Source organism: Miscanthus floridulus, chromosome 2, assembly GCF_019320115.1.
Source record: "Miscanthus floridulus cultivar M001 chromosome 2, ASM1932011v1, whole genome shotgun sequence".
Taxonomy (NCBI): Eukaryota; Viridiplantae; Streptophyta; class Magnoliopsida; order Poales; family Poaceae; genus Miscanthus; species Miscanthus floridulus.
This window is the reverse complement of record NC_089581.1, coordinates 174,981,992-175,003,539: the sequence shown is the minus strand read 5'-3', so window position 1 is coordinate 175,003,539 and position 21,548 is coordinate 174,981,992. Positions and strand designations below refer to the sequence as shown.

The following is a 21,548-nucleotide window of genomic DNA, read 5'->3' as shown; positions in this document are numbered from 1 at the left end:
CAGGTAACTTACATCTGGGATTAAGCATGGTGACAAATTTTTGGTTATTTCATTTCTAAAATTTGCCTCAGCCAATTAGAAGATACACCTAGTTTGGAAAATATGCTGCCGTCCAATTTAACAACACTCAGATGCAGTTATGAAAAGTGATTCTCCACAATTCCTCAACTTTGACAAACCGATGAACATGCAGAACGATTGCCTGATGGTTTAAATTAGAAACATGGTAAAGCCAGTGAAGTAATTGATTATGTAAGGTTCAGTTGAATAAGTGAAGAGAGACAGGGCGGGATAATTATAAGGATGTAAAAAAGAGGAGCAAAGGCGAAGCACAAACGAAAATGAAACCAAACTACAATGAAATGAAGGCCAGAGCTATGGTGCTTAAATTACAGGTTTACACAAATGAGATCTATATAAGGCTGATAAGCGAAGCTGATCAGATATAAACAAATGCAAAGCCGATTTTGAACAAAATATAGTCATGGCTCTCAGTAATGGAAAAACAATGTAAAATAAACAACGTCGACATATGTAAGCTAAAATTGAGAGGCCTAAACGTATGCACTTGGAATTTTTTTCGTTAAGAACACAAAGAGTAAGAACATGTTTGAAAAAAAAATCATTGTTCATGACAATGCAAGCTTATCTTTAAACAAACTGCATGTATTTTTTCAGCATCAATGGCATTGAAATATGGTGGACAGAAAATGCAAAATAGCAATGGCATGGAAATATGGTCAGGTTACCTCATACACATTGTCATACACTGAAATTGGAATAGCTACATCATCAGCAATGGCATATGCTCAGTAGAAAATAAATAAATCAGCAGCATAGGCATATGCGTATATATGCTGAAAAGGCTACAACAACAGCACAACGAAACTCCCTTCCTTTGTACCTAAATCGTAGACGAACCCTAAGGAAGAGAAGCAAGGATGCTGAAAGCAATCCGGAAAAACAAAAACGAAACCAGATCAGAAGAAGTGGCAAGCATGTAACCAATTTGCAGCATGCGTATAGGTAGCTAGGGTTTCGGCAACCAGAGGAGCACACGTTCCCCGGCGGGAGGAGGCGTTGAGGAGCCCGCGCGCGGAGGATGGGGGGAGAGGGAGGGGAGGAGGCGCTGAGGAGGCTGCGCGCGGAGGATGGGGTGGAGGGAGGGGGCCGCGGGGCCCCACCCACACCGGCGCGCCGCCTGCAAGGGCCGCCGCTGCGTCGCGTCCGCCGCCGCCTCGGATGGGAAGGGGAGAGAGAGAGAGGAAGGGGAGGGAGAAACGGAGGTAGGTGAAGGAGGGCTGAGGAGGAGGAGGAGGAGGAGGGGCGCCGCCGCCGTAGCCCGCTCACGCCGTCGCGCTGCCCGCGTCGGAGGGAGACGGGGGAGAGCGAGAGAGAACAAAGAGGAGAGAGGAGGGGGCTAGAAGCTAGATGGAGAAGCGGCAGCTGGGATATATATTTGCTTCTCTGGATTCTGAAGAGAAGCGGAGGAAGCAGAGGAGGACCGGGAGAAGCCAGAGAGGAGCGCGAGAATCCGCTTTCAACAGAATCCGATTTCGACAGAATCCCCTCCAAGGGATCTGGGACGCACGACTGTAAGATCAGACGATCAGAAAAATTTCGGGCGACGTGGACGTTGGTTGTGTCGGGAAACCATCTTCGGCTTGTTTGGGTAGATTTTGCATCCCACTGCGCGCGCGGGGGGCATTTGCCCTTGTGGGCAAAGAAAACTTTTCCTGTGCGTTTGCAGTTGCTCGTGTTCTCAGCGTACCCGTTTTATCGGGAAAACAGGATCCTCCTCCCACCGTCTCCCAGTCCGACCCAAAACATGAGCCCGCTCCGCTCTCAACAGCTCGCGGCCGGGGGGCAAACTGGACTACGGCCGCGCCAGGGTCCACGAGAGCGTCCGAGAGCGTGCAAAGCTACTGGGCCACAAACCCGTCTCTCTCCTCCTCCGCCGAAATAGCTCAAAGGGGCGTCGTCTTCACGGGCTGGGCCAGTTCTCCGACCCCATTCCAGCACCAGCCCAATAGTTGTTTGCTGCCGCTAGGGTTTCGTTTCATCGCGGACGACCGGACGTGGCCGTCACGTTTTTTCTGCGTCGTCCTCCGCGCCGGCACTAACGTACCCAACCATAAACCCCGCGCCGCCCGCCTCGTTCCACGCCGCCGCACACCAGCAACCTTCTCAGTCCTCACGCGCAGCTCGGACAGGCAGCTCAGAGCTCGCGAACCAGCCATGGCGAACGGGGACGCGGCCGTGGAGGCCGTCGGGAACGGGAAGGAGGAGCCGGCGGCGCGCCAGGCTTCGACGTTCGCGGAGCTGGGTATCTGCGCGGAGCTAGTGGAGGCGTGCGACGCCATGGGGTGGAAGGAGCCCACCAGGATTCAGGCCGAGGCCATCCCCCACGCGCTCCAAGGTACTGCTATCCCACTCGTTCCATCCAGTGCACACGCTGCGCGGCGCGCCCTGCGGCGGGCGGTTGCGGCTTCGGCTGCGGACTCTTAATTCGGCGGCCGCCTTGGTTTTCGCAGGGAAGGACCTGATCGCGCTGGCGCAGACGGGGTCCGGGAAGACGGGCGCGTTCGCGCTGCCCATCCTGCAGGAGCTCCTCAACAACCGGCAGGCCGAGCAGTCTTTCTTCGCTTGCGTGCTCTCGCCAACGAGGTGGGTTTCATTGCTCAGTCAATTACTTCGTTGAGGGGCGACGCACCAGTATCTAATTTGGAGTGTCCGTGGTTGCTAATCAGAGAACTGGCGATTCAGATCGCGGAGCAGTTTGAGGCGCTCGGATCAGCTATTGGTTTGCGTTGCTCAGTGGTGAGTGTTATCATTGCAATTATGCAAGCGAATTCCTTTTGGCTGTCAGCGTCTGAATGTGGCAAATCGTGACGCATTGATACAGTTGTACTTTATCTATGTTACAACTTTCTTATCTTAGTTATGCTTGTGACTTTATGATAAGTTGAGGTACCCATCTCTTCACTTTCCCCCACTTCCACCACAGTATCGCTCAGTTCTCTGTTCTGACATAGACATACTTGCACTATTAGATTAGATGCATTCAGATGTCACCTGGTGATATTGTATTTCTCATGCCTATTATGTGACTTCGTGCCTTTGTGGATACCTTGGTTCTAGCTGACATTTTATTCTTTCACCAGCTTGTTGGAGGAGTGGATCGGGTGCAACAAGTGTTATCCATTGGAAAACGTCCGCACATTGTGGTGAGTGTTATACATTTCCTGATTTTCTCTACTTATTCCAAGCTAAAGTTCCTTTCCACATTTATATAGCAAAAGATGTTTTTGATGACTCTAAAGTATGTTTCCAATCTGTGTTACTTTGAAATGTATACATTAAATAAAATTACTTCTGAAAAGCCACCACAATGGATCGGCATCCTTATCAAATCCTGCTTCTCATTGAGCTCTTGGAGAGAGTCATTGCATTAAGCCTGAGAAGTACTTTGTAACAACAACCATACCAGCTTTGATTCTCTTTGGCTCTTCCATACTTGCATGACACTGAAATTTGTTGTATGCTATTATTTATATAAGTGAAATACTCTGTTTAAGTTGATTTTATTTCACATATTGTTTTGTCTTCATCTGTACTAACCTTCTCCGTAATACCTCCTTCAAAACCTAGGTTGGAACTCCTGGCCGTCTTTTGGACCATTTGACAGAGACTAAAGGTTTTAGTCTTAAGAAAATCAAGTATTTGGTATGTATTCATTTTTCTTATGTCTAAGTAAAAAGTCTCAGGGTGTATGTCCTGAATTTCTTGCTAGATACTTCCTTCGTCTGGAAACGGATGTAGTTCTAGCATAGTACCGAGTCAAAGCATCTTAAGTGTGACTATCCTTACATTTTGGAGCATATGTCTTAATTTGAGATAACTAGTTGAATAGGTTAAATTTTTTTTATTGTTATGTTCTTTTGTATTGCTAGGTATTGGATGAAGCCGATAAGTTACTTAATGTGGAGTTTGAGAAATCCCTCGATGACATTCTGAGAGAGATCCCTAAAGACAGGAGGACTTTCCTTTTCTCAGCGACTATGACCAAAAAGGTTTGTGCACAGTGTGCTTATTTATTTATGAGATGAAACTACTTAACTTATGGAACCTTTTAATCACACAAGTGAAATAAATTAATAATAGCATTAAGTTCTTGATATGGGCATGTTCATTGCTGCCATTGGTAATCACAATCATATGGCAGCACTTTGAAGTGCCTGAGATGATCAAAGAGTGATGGTGTCTCATATTTATCATGGCAAATGTTACTGTTAGTTGATTTTCTGTTATTTCATATTAGATCATTCTTTCCTAGTGTGATCTTTTCAATACAATTAGTCCATATTTTCATGGACTAATTTCATTAACACCGCTTTCCATGCGTTTTGTTTGACTAAATGAAGCTCCCTTTCCAATAACTTAGGTAAATAAGCTGCAACGTGCTTGCCTCAGGAACCCTGCTAAGGTGACATTCTATCTTTGCCTTTTCAGTTACTAAGCAAAGAGTTGACATCTTGGGTCTACTTTCTTATTCTCTACTTGTGTTTACAACATTTTTTTGTGGAAACAGGTTGAAGCGGGCTCCAAATATTCTACAGTAGATTCACTTAAACAAGAGTTCTATTTTGTTCCTGCAGATGACAAGGTCAGATATTTTCTCAAAGCCTCCACCTATATGTGTTGCTGCTGCTGCTGCTGTCCTTGCTGCTTAAATGATTTTCTTCAGTCCATGTGATCCAAATCCATGCCCTCAAGACTTTTTTGTGTTATCATGGACAATGCATGATATGCTTAGCTTTGTTGCAATGTGTGATCTTTTCTGGTTTTGTCCTAAGTCAAAGTAGTCTAAGTTTGACTAAGTTTATTGAGAAGATTATTAACATATACCACATCAAAGCAAAGAAGTAAACTACAAAAATATGTCACAATGGATCTAATGGCGCTTCTTTGATATAGTAAATATTATTGTTCTTTTATATAAACTTTGTCAAACCTCAAGTAAGTGAGTAATTTGACTTAGGAGTTAGGACTAACCCAGAAATGCTTATATTATGGGAAGGAAGGAGTACTATTTTGATAAATACATGCATGTATGTCAACTTGCATTCTAGTGGATCTACAATTTGCTTCAAGTTCTTTGTTATTCACTCTATGCCTAGTTATAGCACCTATCCCCTTGTTAGCCTAAAAAAAAGGGCAGACCCAGTGCCGGAGGCTCCCACATGAGTGGGGTCTGGGGAAGGGAAAAACCGAGGCAAGCCTTCCCCCCGCAAACCTATCCCCTTGTCAGCCTAAAGAAAACAAATGCAACAGGCTCTACCATTTCGGAAGTACTTCACAATAACATATTTTCTCACTCTTTTACAACAAAATGGTTTGAACCTTTTGATACATAAGTGAGCAACCAACCAAATGATTGGAACCAATTTGATGTTTCGATTCTTCTTGTGTTGCATGTCTCTGTTAACTGTCTGGACAATCCCCAATTCATTTAATAAGCAGTTATGGAAAATCATGGCTGCAATGAATTTACCATATTGAATGTCGTTAACCTAATTCAACATGTGTTATGGGCGGACTAATTGAATTCTATATTGGTTACCATTAGTCCATCACAGCAGAGTACCCTTTTCCATCATTTGTCTCTGATCTACCTTTTTTTATGTGAATTTCAGGATTGCTATCTTCTTCATGTTCTGAATGAGAGGCAAGACAGCATGATCATGATCTTTGTGCGCACATGTGAATCTACTAGGCTCCTTGCTCTTATGCTGAGGAATCTTGGTTTGAAAGCTATGTCTATCAGTGGCCAGATGAGTCAGGTTTACTTTCTTTGACTTAAAATGTCAGACATATAGATAATTATATGACTATTCCATTCAGTAGGTTAATCCTTCTGTTCTGTGAAGTGGATTTGTCTTGTTTATGTCTTCCCTTTAATAATACTTTTTGTTTATTTTTCTTTATTACCAGGACAAGAGACTAGGTGCTTTGAACAGGTTCAAAGCGAAAGATTGCAATATCCTTATTTGCACTGATGTAGCAAGTCGTGGCCTTGACATTCAAGGAGTTGATATGGTCATCAATTATGATATTCCAATGAATTCTAAGGTCTCTTTCTGTCTGTTTGAGTACTTGTCTTGGGCCATTGTGATTTCATTTTAACTGCTTACAATTAGATGTTCAAATTGGATTTGTTATGGTCTTAAATTTTATGCTGCGCGACATGTAGGATTATGTTCATCGGGTGGGTAGGACCGCACGTGCAGGGCGGTCAGGATATGCTGTATCTTTGGTGAATCAATATGAAGCCCAGTGGTTCATGCTGATCGAGAAGCTCCTTGGTAGTTACAATTTTTTTTCACCTTTTTTTTTCTTAACAATTGACAGCCATAGCTGGAGATGTCATTTTTACAAAGCCTGCCTCTCTTATCAACTACGATTTGCAGGCAAGCAAATTGACCAGCGTAAGGTGGACAGAGATGAAGTCATGATACTTAAAGGGCCCATATCCGATGCAAAGAGAATTGCACTTACGGTACGTCCTCCTTTGAAATCAGTATCAATTCTGTAATTTTGGCGCCATTCTTGCTGGTAGCAAATCTGTGCAAAAGTATGGCTATCTGCTGGCACTTACAGTTACAGTCATGCTACTTATCTTGCCTTGTAGAAATTGAAGGATTCCGGTGGCCACAAGAAGCGGAGAAAGGTGGAAGATGACGACGAAGAGGTGGAAGATCATTCTCATTCTAAGAGACCGAAATCCTTCAAGAAATCAAACAGACGATGATTATTCTCATTCTAAGAGACCGAAATCCTTCAAGAAATCAAACAGACGATGAAGGCGCTGGAGCTCGCCTGATGAGTTAGAATCCGAGTGTAATGCTGCTTCATTTTTATCCAAGTCCTCTGTGGTTCAGCGCACACCCTGTGGGTTTGCAGTGATGCTTAATGCTTTAGGTATATACTAGGGCCAGTTAAGACTTTTACTTGTCACCATTGCTTCCGTTGACGCAAGTCTCCCAATTTTGCCATCCCGACCCAAACCATGTTGCACAAGGGAATCATTTTTATTTTTGCTGAAGGCTGAGCTGTTTCATTGGAGTCTTGTTAACTACTGGGTCTCTTTTGCCAGAAGGCATAGGCAGCCGTCGGCATGTGTTAACAGATGACTGAAACAGGGTGTTTTTAGTGCCTTCACAGGGGTGATTGGGTGAAAGAAAAATGCAGCTTTATACGACCATACATTGTTTCTATAGAGCGCACTTCTTCTTTTTTTAAGTTCATTGTTGACAATTATTTGTCCTTAATTTTTTGTTGGTATTTTCCTTTCACTCACTGGAAATAGTGAAATTGCGCTAGAGCACAGCGGTTATTAATGTACGTAGTACCTAGCATACGCCTCCAAATACCTGAACGACAGAAACTCAGAAAGCGCAAAAACCAAGCAAGCCTGCAAAAAGCTGCACGCTACAGGAGCAAGAAACGTCAATGCTGTCGATCCGTGACATGCTTTTTTTATTCTTATTTTATTTTAATAGTATCATTTTTTTTAAAGGATTGAGTAATATCATTAGATGTCGATTCCATGAAAATTGTAAGCTTCGTTTCATTTTATCTGAGTTGGATCGAGGTCTATTCCATGAAAATTGTAAGCTTCGTTTCATTTTATCTGAGTTGGATCGATGTCTATTCCATGAAAATTGTAAGCTTCGTTTCATTTTATCTGAGTTGGATCGATGTCTATTCCATGAAAATTGTAAGCTTCGTTTCATTTTATCTGAGTTGGATCGTTTGCATCCGAAAAGCTACGATGCTGTCGATCGGTGACATGTTTTTTTGAATTCCTATTCCACGGTGACATGTTTTTTTGAATTCCTATTCCATGAAAATTGAAGTGAACTATAACCAAAAGAAATAGACATATATATGAACTCCATTTTGTAAAAAAAATATCAACCACATAAATTGTATATATAAAGATCAAAATCATATCATTGATTAATTATTAATTAATTTGTAATTAATTTAGTCTAAAAATTTATTTTATTAGACTAACTATTTCTTTCTTCATGTTTTTGCAAGCCAAGATTTGTTTGGGTGTGCCAGGCAAGCAATAGTGCAACGCTAGGGCAACACGCAAGAACCTTGGTAGCAAGCTACCATATTAGATTCTCCCCCAAAAAAAGTAAATTTAATATCATTGTGAACGCCTGTCCCACGTATGAGATATTAAACTGCTAAGAACAGATACTACATGATCTTAACCAAAAGACCAAGAAAGGTATGGCTTGTTTCTATGCACCTTCTTTTATACACGCCTCACCTGACCTATGTCTGTCACCCCTCGGTGTGGTACAATTCCTCAGTTCAATAGCTGATGCTAATCTCAATCTGAGGTTTGTTAGCAAAACAAGGCCGTATTAATTATGATGTTAGGCTTAACGGTCCATTAAGCAATCTTGGCCTGGGCTTGATGGGCATTGGCCTTCTCTGACTGTTCAATGGGCCTAAATCCAGTGAACACAGCTAATGAAGGCCCAGCGCAGAACCAGATTGGCCTTCTCTGACTGTTCAAGAACTACTTTATCAAGAGATTTTGTTGGTTCATTCTCTGTGTGACTTCCTTGGCAGGCAGCAGGCTGCGATTTTTTGGCATGCGCTAATCAAAGTTGAAGGCCTTTCTTCCTCTACTAACAGCAGGGTAATCTAATTCCTGGGATGCAGATGTGCAGTCACTTCTGATGATGGAAGCTTGCAAGCTACAAAAGGTGGTGTTGCCCTGTGCTTGGATTTATAAGATGGAACATCCATGTTTTGAAAGATATATGAAAGATGCCTATGTAACAAATGAGAGAACAGAACCAACAATAAATACAACCAACTATATAGTATGAAACTAAATCTTGAATTAGCACTAGGAAAACAAAACCATGAGAGAATTTTGCCTAGGCTTGCAAGATGTTGAGAAAAAAAAAACTTTCTATGTTGAATAAGCTCGCTACATTGGCAAGTTTCTCTACTGTATAAAAAAACATAGGGAAAGATTCCTTGACTACCATTTCTATATGAAAATACTAGCACATGTTTCTGTTGTTAAAAAATTTGCAAGACTAAGGCGGATCACTTGGACTATACACCTGTTAAAAAACCTCTAGCTAATCCAAACACTTTAGACTATGAACTAAATTATAATACCAACCGGTGGATAATAATCCTATAATCCACTTCTAGTCTTCTAAAAGGATATTATAGTTCAACCAATGATAAACAAACACCTATAATCCAAGGTTCCAAACAATTTAGATTATTATAATCCATAATCTAGATTACTGTGATGTAATCAAAAGCTATAATCTAGATTATAATAATTCAAAGTGATTCAAACAAGGTCTAAATCTTCCGTTGTTTTACCTAGGGTTTGGTTTACTGGCGGCATCAACGAGATGTGGCGGTGATATCGTATTGAAATAAAGTCTCTCCCTACCTTGAAGGTGTCTGATATGCGGTTTAAATGCATGTTGGATGCGTTTCATTACATAACACCATGCAACATTTAAATGCTATACTAAGAATATGAAACTGCACAATTAAAATTATGCATTGTGGTTTTTGTTTTATTTCATCACTCCACATCTCTTTAGTTAATAGGGCGCTCTTGGAAATAGTGTAACGAAACTTACAATTGAAGAAGGCCTTATTGACGCAACAAATGGTGTCTTTGAAAGGAGAGGTCCATAGACCTATTACTTATCTAGGCATAGGGCTGAAATGGTTGGGATAAAATCCCATTGGCTTTGCCTCAATTTCTATGGTTAACCAGCTTGAATTCGTATTCACAAGCATCTTGATTGGTTTCACTTTCCATCTTTGGCAAATTTGAAAACAAGACAAAAATGATGTAGCTATTTTTTAATCTTTTTCGCTTTCCCTATTCTTTGTCTGGACATCTCACTTTTAGCCCCGAATATCCCGTTATAGTCGGTCCATTAATTCAGCCTAGCTAACCACACCTCACTGCAGCAGCCCAACCTCGCTCATGGTGGATTTTTGGCCGCTATGTTGTGTTGTGGACTTATATTCTTGTAGTGTTGTACTATTTTAGTAGATCTTACCGTATTAAATAGAACTATAGCAATTAAAGTCATATTTCTTCGTTCTATGTTGGTATTTTCATTTTGCCTTTTCAATCCCTGACCGTCATTCACATGTTTATGTTCAAATTTGTTCTTTCTTATATCTTGTAAGCCGCATATTCGTTTTAGTTCCTGGCCTTTTTTATTCTACTTTAGTAATAAAATATATAAGTGAAAAATAACTATAGGGCTTATGATTCGGTCCGTTCTATTCAATACACAATGGCATTTCCCATAAATGATCAAATTTGGAAACATTTTCGATAGTACAAAAACTTTTTCACTATTATTTTTAATTTGGGAGATGCTACACTATATGTGTGTTTTTTTAGATTTTTTCAAGCAACATCTTACACAATCAACTAATCTATATCTATATCTATCTATATCAACTACCACTAGCATTTTATCTCGCTATGCAAGTTGTCTACATCAGTATCCACTAGCACTTGCAATTATGTCTTCGTTTGAGCTATTCACATTAGCAAATCACATGTAACACCCTCGGTGTTACACCCTAAATCAATTACTAAAACATGTCATGAGCATTATGTTTATGCGTTAATGTATGTGATAGAATGTGTAGATAAATTTCTTGTAACTTAAAATGATCAATAAAAAATGTTAAACGAAAGTTGATTCAATAGTTCAGGTATATCAAGTAGGGTTTAAAATCAATTTTTATTAAGCAAAAATACTATAGAACATGTGTGTGATACTTAAATAAAGTTTGAAGTACAAACTTTATAGATGACAGTGAAATACTTGCTGTCGAAAAATGATATTACTAGCTAATATTTCCACTAGCTTAGAAATCGCAAATTGAAATCAAATTCAACTCAAAACTTAGAAAATTTTCCAAGTTATCAACAGCTAGACATTGTTATTGAAAGGTCCTTGTTTGGTTTTGATAATTGAATGACAACCTAGGTGGACTAATTGTGTTTATGTGAGATACACAGGTGATTAGTCTACAGGTACATGTGTGTGAGCAACATATGCCATGAAGGTGAAAATGGCTTGGAGATGTTGCAAAGCTCACACATGTGATGATGAAGGAGCTTAAATGCACATGAGACATGACATTGAGTCATGTGATCAAGGTGGAGAAGATCAAGACAAGACTTGGCTTGATGGACTGGTTGCAAGCGTGAAGGGCAAGTCGAAGGCTTTAGAGTGATGGACCGCGTGGCGGTGAAGCTTGAGCAAGACTTGGCGCCGATGGACGATGGCAACGGTGAAGAGCAAGTAGAGTCAAGATCGATGAACCAATATGATCATGTGATGATATGAAGTGGATCGTATCATTATTGATCATGTTGGTGCATGTGTTGTATCGACATTGAAGGAGATGGAATGGAATGCGCAAGGCAAAGGTATAACCTAGGGCATTTCATTTCACCGGTCATAGGTGTGTAGAGAAGTTTATGACCGGGTTTAGGATAGATGGCCGTACTATCAAGAGGGGCAAACTTGTTTGCATATCGGTCATCTAGTGCCACTCGAGTGATCTAACTTTGCATCGTCGCTAGGATCGAGTGGCGTGGCAAGTTGAGTGGCTAACATCCTTTGGGAAATGATTGTGAAAATGCTAACACACATACACATGGTGGTGTACACTTGGTGGTGTTGGCACATTTACAAAGGCGGTGGTGTTTGCAGGGTTGAGATGGGTTTAGGTCTCTCTCTCCCTCCCGCCTCGCAAGCTCGGCGGGATTTGGCGCTTTTGGGAAAATGAAATGCCTATTTTCTATTACGCCGGATGCAAATTCTTGGTAGTTAGCTCATTGGAGCAAGGGTGAAGAAGTTAGAAGTGAAAACGAGTTGGTCGTAAAGATGCTGGCGTCGGTCAACTGACCGGACGCTGGATCTGCTTGCACCGGACGCTGGCTGGCTGCGTCTGGTCAGGCTGACGTACGGTGACGCAGTAGCTGGAATGTGATCGGACGCTGGCTGCATCCGATCGCGTTCGACCAGACGCGTCCGGTCATGCTCGGGAGCTTACTGGAAACGACCGGATGCTGGGGGTTCAGTGTCCGGTCAGTTGAAGCTGGAGCGTCCAGTCTGGTCAAGTGACTGTTGGAATCGGGACACGTGGTCGTCTATGAGCGACCGAACGCTGAGGTCTAGCGTCCGGTCAACATGACCGGAGTGTCCGGTCGGCCCGACCGTTGCCCAGTGAAGGGGTAACGGCTAGTTTAGCCCTTGGGGCTATAAATAGAAGTGGCATTCGGCCATGGCTAGTGCTGAGCACCTCAAGGGACTTAGTGTCCATGGTTGTGAGTGCTTGGGAGCCCTCCATCACACATATACTTGATAGTGATTATTCGATTGTGTGAGTGAGTGATTCTAGTGCGATTGTATTGTGAGGTTGCATCGAGTGGCACTAGGTGATCGAGTTGCAAGCCGGTGGTGCTTGTTACTCTTGGAGGTTGCTACCTCCTAGATGGCTTGGTGGTGGTCTCCGTCGAAGCGCGCAAGAAGCTTGTGCGGCGCTATGGAGAAGTGCTTGTGAGGGGCATTGTGCTCGCCCCGCGGGAGCCACGAAGAGCAACTCTAGTAAAGCGTGTCATTGAGCTACCCTCACTCAAAGGGTAGGTTCTTGTGGCGCCCGACGTGCGGGCTTGGCGGGTGATGCCAATTAGCCACCAAACCACCAAGTGAGCGGTCGACATAACGGGGACTAGCGTGTTGGCAAACACGCGAACCTCGGGAGAAAAATCATCGTGTCAACCTTGTTCTTCCCGTTGGTTTGCATTCCCGTTACACAAGCTTGCAATTACTTTCATATACATTGAGCTTGTGTTGTTGCTTTAATAATTAGTTAGCTTGTGTAGCTTGCTAATTATCTTCTTGCTTGTGTAGCATAGAAGTAGCTCCCTTGCGTGGCTAATTTGGTTTGTGTAACCTTATTAGTCACTTTGCTTAGTTTGTGTAGCTAAGTATTTGCGCTCTCTAATTAGGCATTGGTTGCCTTGTTATTGAGCATTGCTAGTGAGCTTAGTTAGCTTTGTGCTTTTGCTTACTAGCATATGTAGGAGCTCTCTTGTAGCTTAAAGTACTAGTGGCATAGGTTTGTGTGACCTTGCTCCTAGAATTGTTTAGAAGAGCTCTAGCTAGCCCGGCACCTTTGTTGCATAATTGTTATCTTTGCAAGGTGCTAGTGAACATATATAGTGGGGTATAGTCTTGGCTAGACCGATAGTTTTAATTCCGCATTTGTATCGATTAGCCGACGCGATTAAGTTTTATAAAAGACTATTCACCCCCCCTCTAGTTGCCATCTCGACCCTTTAGTTATGTTTAGTAAATTATTTTGAGAGATTGGGTTAAAGGGTGGTGCGGTGTTATAGCTCAATTTGGTAGTCTCATATGCCATCTTGAGCATGGTGAAGATGGTTTAGGTCCAGAAGCAACCGTTTAGTTTTTATGGGTGCTTTAAAATTCGTGCACGACGCGGTTTCAGGCTGGTTGGCCGCATGGGTGCGATCACCACGCTCGGGTGTTCAGCGTCACCACGCTGACTGTCCTGCGCATGGCCGGCCACGGCTGCTCTGGCCTAGGCTATGGCCTGGCCGCCGCTGGCTCCTGGCGCGTGGAGCCCTATGGCTGCTTGTGCAGCCAGGCGATGCTGTCGTCAGCCTCACTGCGCTGCCGCACTATGACTCACCCCGCGCCGCAGCCGCTGTCGCTGTTGTCGCCTCACCATCATGTTCGTGCCTCCCTCTACATCTCTGCGCTGCTGCCGGCCTAGTGCGTTGCCGCCTCTATAGCGTGCATGTGGTCAGGCTCGCCGTCGCCTTGTCATTAATGGCACTACGGCGCGCGGGCCACGCCGGTCATGAACGCACGCGCCTATCTGCTAGCGCCGGCATGTGGGCCTCCATGATCATGTCGATCGCGTCCCACCAAGGCGAGGACGAGCCGAGCCCACCTGCTGCGTTCTGTATCTCTCTTTCTCCTTCTACTGCCGTCGTCGAGCCACGCCATCAAATTACCCTATGAATGATCACCTCCATTCAATTCGTCGCATCCATGACTTCACCATCATGTCCTCTCGCTGCCTGACCCTACCCAACCTTAAAGTGCGCACAACCAAGCTCCAATTTTAGAGTTTCCCTACCGCCGTGCCGATAAGGCCGCGTTTGACTGTGAATGTGGGCAGCCCTTCTACCATATCTCTCGAGCCAATTCACTTGCACCACTAGCTTTGCCTCGCCTCCCTCTCCACCTTGTGCATGTCAGAGGAACCACTACTGCCTCCCCATCATTGCTGACGCGACGGTGCCACCGCGGTACGCTGCCTGAAAGGTCCTTGTTTGGTTTTGGTAATTGAGTGACAACTTAGGTGGACTAATTGTGTTTATGTAAGATACACAGGTGATTAGTCCACAGATACATGTGTATGAGCAACATATGCCATGGAGGTGAAAATGGCTTGGAGATGTTGCAAAGCTCACACATGTGATGATGAAGGAGCTTAAATGCACATGAGACATGACATTAAGTCATGTGATCAAGGTGGAGAAGATCAAGACAAGACTTGGCTTGATGGACCAGTTGCAAGCGTGAAGGGCAAGTCGAAGGCTTTGGAGTGATGGACCGCATGGCGGTGAAGCTTGAGCAAGACTTGGTGCCGATGGACGATGGCAACGGTGAAGAGCAAGTAGAGTCAAGATCGATGAACCAATATGATCATGTGATGATATGAAGTGGATCATATCATTGTTGATCGTGTTGGTGCATGTGTTGCATCGACATTGAAGGAGATGGAATGGAATACGCAAGGCAAAGGTATAACCTAGGGCATTTCATTTCACCGGTCATAGGTGTGTAGAGAAGTTTATGATCGGGTTTAGGATAGATGACCGTACTATCAAGAGGGGCAAACTTGTTTGCATATCGGTCATCTAGTGCCACTCGAGTGATCTAACTTTGCATCGTCGCTAGGATCGAGTGGCGTGGCAAGTTGAGTGGCTAACATCCTTTGAGAAGTGATTGTGAAAAGCTAATACACATACACATGGTGGTGTACACTTGGTAGTGTTGGCACATTTACAAAGGAGGTGGTGTTTGCAGGGTTAAGATGGGTTTGGGTCCCTCTCTCCCTCCCGCCGAGCTTGGTGGTGTTGGCATATTTACATACACATGGAATGCCTATTTTCTATTGCGCCAGATGCAAATTCTTGGTGGTTAGCACATTGGAGCAAGGGTGAAGAAGTTAGAAGTGAAAACGAGTTGATTGCAAAGATGCTGGCGTCGATCAACTGACTGGACACTGGATCTGAATGCACCGGACGCTGGCAGGCTGCGTCTGGTCAGGCTGACGTACGATGACGTAGAAGCTGAAGTGTGACCGGACGCTGGCTGCATCCGATCAAGTGTGACCAGACACGTCCGGTCGAGGTCGATACCTTACTGGAAATGACCGGACACTGGAGGTTCAGCGTCTGATCAGTTGAAAGCTGCTGCGTCCGATCAAGTCAAGTGACCATTGGAACCGGGACACGTGGCCGTCTACGGGTGACCGGACACTGAGGTCCAGCGTCCGATCAACATGACCGGAGCGTTCGATCGGCCCGACCGTTGCCCAGTGAAGGGGTAACGGCTAGTTTAGCCCTTGGGGCTATAAATAGAAGTGGCCTTCGGCCATGGCTGGAGAGGAGCACTTTGGGGGACTTTGTGTCCATGCTTGAGAGTGCTTAGGAGTCCTCCATCTCACACATACTTGATAGTGATCATTCGATTGTGTGAGTGAGCGATTCTAGTGCGATTGCATCGTGAGGTTGCATCGAGTGGCACTAGGTGATCGAGTTGCAAGCCAGTAGTGCTTGTTACTCTTGGAGGTTGCCATCTCCTAGATGGCTTGGTGGTGGTCTCTGTCAAAGCACGCAAGAAGCTTGTGCGGCGCTCCAGAGAAGTGCTTGTGAGGGGCATTGTGCTCGCCCCACAGGAGCCACAAAGAGCAACTCTAGTAAAGCATGTCATTGAGCTACCTTCACTCAAGGGGTAGGTTCTTGCGGTGCCCGACGTGCGGGCTTAGCGGGTGATGCTAATTAGCCGCCGAACCACCAAGTGAGCGGTCGACACAACAGGGACTAGCGTGTTGGCAAACACGTGAACCTCGGGAGAAAAATCATCGTGTCAACCTTGTTCTTCCCGTTGGTTTGCATCCCCATTACACAAGCTTGCCATTACTTTTATATATATTAAGCTTGTGTAGTTGCTCTTGTAATTAGATAGCTTGTGTAGCTTGCTAATTACCTTCTTGCTTGTGTAGCATAGAAGTAGCTCCCTTACGTGGCTAATTTAGTTTTAGTAACCTTGTTAGTCACATTGCTTAGTTTGTGTAGCTAAGTATTTGCGCTCTCTAATTTGGTATTGGTTGCCTTGTTATTGAGCATTGCTAGTGAGCTTAGTTGGCTTTGTGCTTTTGCTTATTAGCATGTGTAGGAGCTCCCTTATTGCTTAAAAGTACTAGAGGCATATGTTTGTGTGACATTGCTCCTAGCATTAGTTAAGAGAGCTCTAGCTAGCCCGGCACCTTTATTGCATAATTGTTATCTTTGAAAGGTGCTAGTGAACATATATAGTGGGGTATAGTCTTGGCTAGACCGATAGTTTTAATTCCGCATTTGTATCGGTTAGCCGACACGATTAAGTTTTAGAAAAGACTATTCACCCCCCCTCTAGTCGCCATCTCGACCCTTCACCGCGGCACGGCTCGGCTGCACGTGGCCAGTCCTCCTCCATCATCCTCTGCCCCAACTGTCACCTCAGCCTGGTCTAGGGTAGCCTCCTAATGCTCACGTGCTAACCAATTAGGCCTGTAGCTACCCTAGCCCACCAAAACAGTGGCGCCGTGGTCACGGATGACCATGCGCCGCTGTAGCCTATCTGAAAGTGCATCTAGCCCTTTAGTGGGTTTTGGATGATTAAATGACAACGTGATTAAAGAACTAACCCATTTGCTAAGTGTGGACAGGTAATAGGTTATCTCACAGGTACTTAATGAAAGCCAAAATGATGTGTTGTTGTATAAACAATCTAGTTCAAGCACAAGACAACAATGCAAATGGAATTCATGCAAATGCTTGTTTATTGTGGGATTTCCATATACTATGTGAAAGCAAGCTCGTGAGTATTAGTTAATGAGACATGAGGGATTGCATATGGAATGGTCTCATATTTGAAGCTTGCTAAATTGAAATGAAAAAGATAATAATACATATGAATGAATGATTCAACACAAGATGTGACTTAATGGCTTGAGATGGTGAAGATAGCAAGGAAAGGCTTCGAGGTACTAAGCAAGGGTGAAGGGCAAGCGACGGCTTGGCGGCCGAAGAACCTAGCTAGGGTGAAGAAGAAAGTACTTGCATTTAGTTGAGGTACTAATCAAGCTAAGATGGTCATATTGATGTGAAGGATCAAATCTATATTGGACAAGTTGATTAAAGTGACTTGATGCATTTGGAGTTATTCATATTTGATGAATGGAATCAAGTCACATGCTCAAGATGGCTATGCTCAAGTGAAAAGATCAATATTGACATGTTGGCACCCTCACTTGATGAAGATTGAAAGACACGGCATCAATTTAAAGAAGATCAACTCAAAAGGTTTAATTTCGTTTTTCTTTTGATCTTGAGTTAATAGGTATGCCGTACTATTAAGAGGGATGCAAGTTTAGGTGGTCTGAGGAAGATAGAGTGCTCAAGCATAATAATTAAATCAAAAGAGAGACACTCTAGCACTTCACGAGCACATAGAATAATTTTCTTTGACTGTCGGTGTCGGAAGTCCCGACGTAAGCCGGAACTCCCGACAGTCGGAAGTCATGACTCTTGCCGGAAGTGCTGACTCCCAGTCATAGCCTGCGTGGCGACTGTGGACTGTCGGAAGTCCCGACGTGAGTCGGAACTCCCGACAGTCGGAAGTCCCGACCCAAGCCGGAAGTCCCGGCATCGATGGTTCTACTGACCTGCTGACTGTGCACGTCGGAAGTCCCGACGTTCGTCGGAAGTTCCGACCGTCGGAAGTCCCGACGTTCGTCGGAAGTTCCGACGTTGGCTGTCTCGAGTGGACTTTGACCTCGCATGAACAGTGTTTTCTTCATACGTCGGAAGTCCCGAGATCTGCGTCGGAACTCCCGACGTAGATCTGAACGGTTAGATTTTGCCTTGGAGTATATATACCCGTCTCCTCCATTCTAACCGTTGCCCACTCATTTCATTGCAACAAACACTCGGCCAAAACAGCCCCCAAGCATTCTAGGCTCGCCACTCTTCTCTCCTTTGCCTCCAACTTCAATTCCTAAAGGGTTTGAGTGATTGGAGAGTGGATTGAGTGAGAAAAACACTTTGAGCAAGCTTGAGCACTTGATTTCTTCGTCAAGCCGGTTTGATTTGCATTTGTTACTCTTGGGGATTTTCCCCTAGCCGGCGAGGCGTCGCCCAAGAGCTTCCATCTTGTGGAAGAGCCTTGGGAAGTTTGTATTACCCTTGTTTTCTAGTGAAGAAACTCAAGTGACCTTTGTGGTATCCTTGAGTGAGGCAAGGAGGTGGAAGAGACTCCGACCAAAGTGGTCACCTCAACAACGAGGACGTAGGAGCTCCTTTGTGGGGCTGCCGAACCTCGGGATAAATTCTTGTCTCCCGCGTGCTTGTTGTTGTTGTGATTTGCTCGAATTTACATGTATTTGGTTATCTTCCTCTCTCTAGCTATTTCTTAGGGTTTGGGCCTCGATCTACGGAGTGGTGGCTTATCAACGTCAAGAGAGTGACCCAACACCTTACCTTACCACTAGGAAGTGGGTTTGTAAGTTATCGGCATCACAAAGTTCATTTTAGCACTTGTAGTTCATTTCCCAGTAGGGGTCGGAAGTGCTGACAGTTTGCGTTGGAAGTTCTGACCCAAACTGTCAGGACTTCTGACACGTCGGAAGTTCTGACCCAAACGTCGGGACTTCTGACACGTCGGAAGTTCTGACCCAAACTGTCGGGACTTCCGACATTAACTGACTAGTGCATTTTGATTCAACTCTTTGGTTGCCGTTGTTTGGCTCCCTAGGTTTATCTAGTATCTTTTATATACTTTGTGGCTAACTTGTGAGGGGTTGTATTACTTTGATTTGGAGTTTCCATTTTGGAAACTCCTATTACTAATCGTTTCCGCTTTTAAAGGTGTTGATTTTTCAGAAACGCCTATTCACCCCCCCTCTAGGCGACATCCTAGATCCTTTCAATTGGTATCAGAGCGAGGTTCTCACCCAAAGCTTCACCGCCGTGAGAAAAGGATGTCGACGCCTATCGAGTTGGAGCCGATGCTTCTCCAAAATGATGGTTCAAACTTTCTATCTTGGTCAATTCATGTACTCAATGCTTTTAGAGATATTAGTCCTCTTGTTGAGCATATTGTGTTTGCAAGCATACCTCTTCCTATAGTTGATTGGAGCAACTATAAGAATTTATCAAAAGAGGAAGAGATATGCGTGCAACTAAATGCTCAAGCTATTAATATCATTTTGAGTACATTGAGTGCAGAGGTTCAAGATGAGGCAATATTCAATGGACAACCACCTCCGGAGAGTGCTCATCTCATTTGGACCAAACTCATTGAGTTATATGGAAAATCCAAATGCGATGATGCACTTGAGGTCGAGTCAATGGAAAATATGTCCATTATGTCTTCATGCAGCGAAGAAGCCTCACAAGATCTCAAGAGCGCCGAGCCGGAGCAAGAGGTGCAAGCCGAGGTGACTGCGCTGTCTGCAAGCGCATGCCGGACGTGTCCGGTATCCCTACCAGACGCGTTCGGTATGGCTGAGGCAGCCGGACAGCAGGCAGTCTATGATGATGAGGCTCAAGCCCGGTGGCGGCCAAGTGATGAGTCAACCTCAGTATCTCATGATACTCATCACTTATGTCTCATGGCCAGGAAAAGCAAGAAGAAGGCTAGCAAGAAAGATCAAGCCAAGGAGATAGCACGAGTAGATGATCAAGAAGAGAGTGATATTGAAATTGAAGATAGCTACACTCTTGATCATCTAAGCAACAAAGACAAGCTCATTCTCATGAAGCTAGTTGAGAAGAATGATGAGCTAGAGGAAGAGAATGAGAAACAAGAGCAATCACTTCAAAATCAAGAAAAGTTTCTCATCTCCAAATTGCAAGAGCTAAAGGCCATAAATGAGAGGTATGAAAAATTATCAATTGAGCATGCTTTAGTTACTAACTCCTCTTCTAGTGTTTCACAACTAGAGAAGGAAAACTTTGAGCTCAAGGCAAAATTAGATGAACTCTCAAGCAAATATAATGTGCTACAAGCAAACTATGTTCATCTCAAGTGCTCTCATGAAGAATTAGTAGAATCAAGCATCATGCTTGAGGTGGCTCATGAGGTTGTGATTACAACGGTAAAATCATCTCAACCTCCTACTCACACACTCACTTGTACACAATCTCAATTGAATATTTCTTGTGCTAATGAGTGTGCTTCTCAAGCAAGCCAATCTTCGATTGAGCAAAAATTTATAGAAAACATAGAGCTCAAAGAAGAGGTGAAAAGATTAAAGAAAGATGTGATTCGATTGAAGGGTAAGGAGAAAGCACAACCTTCTCAAGATAACCGTGATAACATGGTGAAGAAGCTTGAGAAGGGTTCAAACCTTGCTTCCTTCAAAACCCAACAAAGGAATCACATTTCAAGCAAGGCCAACACAACCAAGAGCAAGAAACATGGAAAAAGTATGTGCTATGGTTGTGGATTGTATGGACATGAGTGGGCTACGTGTCCACATAAGAATTGGGCCGACAAGGTTGAAGCCGCCACTCAAAAGGCTTCAATCAAGGAGGCCAAGCAAGTGAAGAGTGATGGACAAAGCGCTTGTCTCATGAGCAAGAAATTGGGGCATCCTACTAAGAAATGCCCAATATATCAAGAGTCAAGAAAGGTAGCCCAAGTTGCAACAAGAAGATGCTATGGATGCAATGAGATGGGCCACAAGGTTGATAGATGTCCATACAAGCAAAACAAGCATAAAGCAAACAAAGGTCGCATATGCTATGCTTGTAAAAGAAAGGGGCATCTAAGCTATGATTGCCCAAATGGTAACATCCCTAAGCCGAACACATTTGTTTATAATAATATGCTTAGGAAGACCACAAAAGGAGTTAGCACTAGCAAGGTGATGTGTTCACCACAAACTAGTACTAAGGCCATTTGGGTGCCTAAGCACTTGTTGACTAACCCAAAAGGACCCAACAAGAGTTGGGTACCAAAATGTGCTTAGGTTGATAATGTAGGTACTTGGTGGTGAGATGAAAGCTTCGGGATGGTTGAGCAAGTAAATTGAAAATATTCACTCAATCTATCAATCAATTCTTATCA

General features: G+C 43.9%; 1 protein-coding gene and 1 non-coding gene across 2 annotated transcripts; one reads left to right on the top strand and one right to left on the bottom strand.

Annotated features, from left to right (window-relative positions):
• The first annotated feature begins 2,043 nt into the window (after positions 1–2,043).
• Positions 2,044–7,017, top strand: LOC136540758 (DEAD-box ATP-dependent RNA helicase 10-like). The gene is made up of 13 exons (XM_066532772.1): positions 2,044–2,419; positions 2,535–2,667; positions 2,751–2,820; positions 3,165–3,227; positions 3,652–3,726; positions 3,954–4,073; positions 4,445–4,486; positions 4,592–4,666; positions 5,697–5,843; positions 5,995–6,132; positions 6,254–6,365; positions 6,471–6,559; positions 6,692–7,017. The coding sequence occupies exons 1-13, from the start codon at positions 2,239–2,241 to the stop codon at positions 6,809–6,811; spliced, it is 1,365 nt and encodes a 454-aa protein (XP_066388869.1). The 5' UTR covers positions 2,044–2,238; the 3' UTR covers positions 6,812–7,017.
• A 1,099-nt stretch (positions 7,018–8,116) lies between these two features.
• LOC136541031 (U2 spliceosomal RNA) lies at positions 8,117–8,309 on the bottom strand. Its single transcript, XR_010780142.1, has one exon. It is a non-coding gene; the product is annotated as a U2 spliceosomal RNA (small nuclear RNA).
• Positions 8,310–21,548: the final 13,239 nt, after the last annotated feature.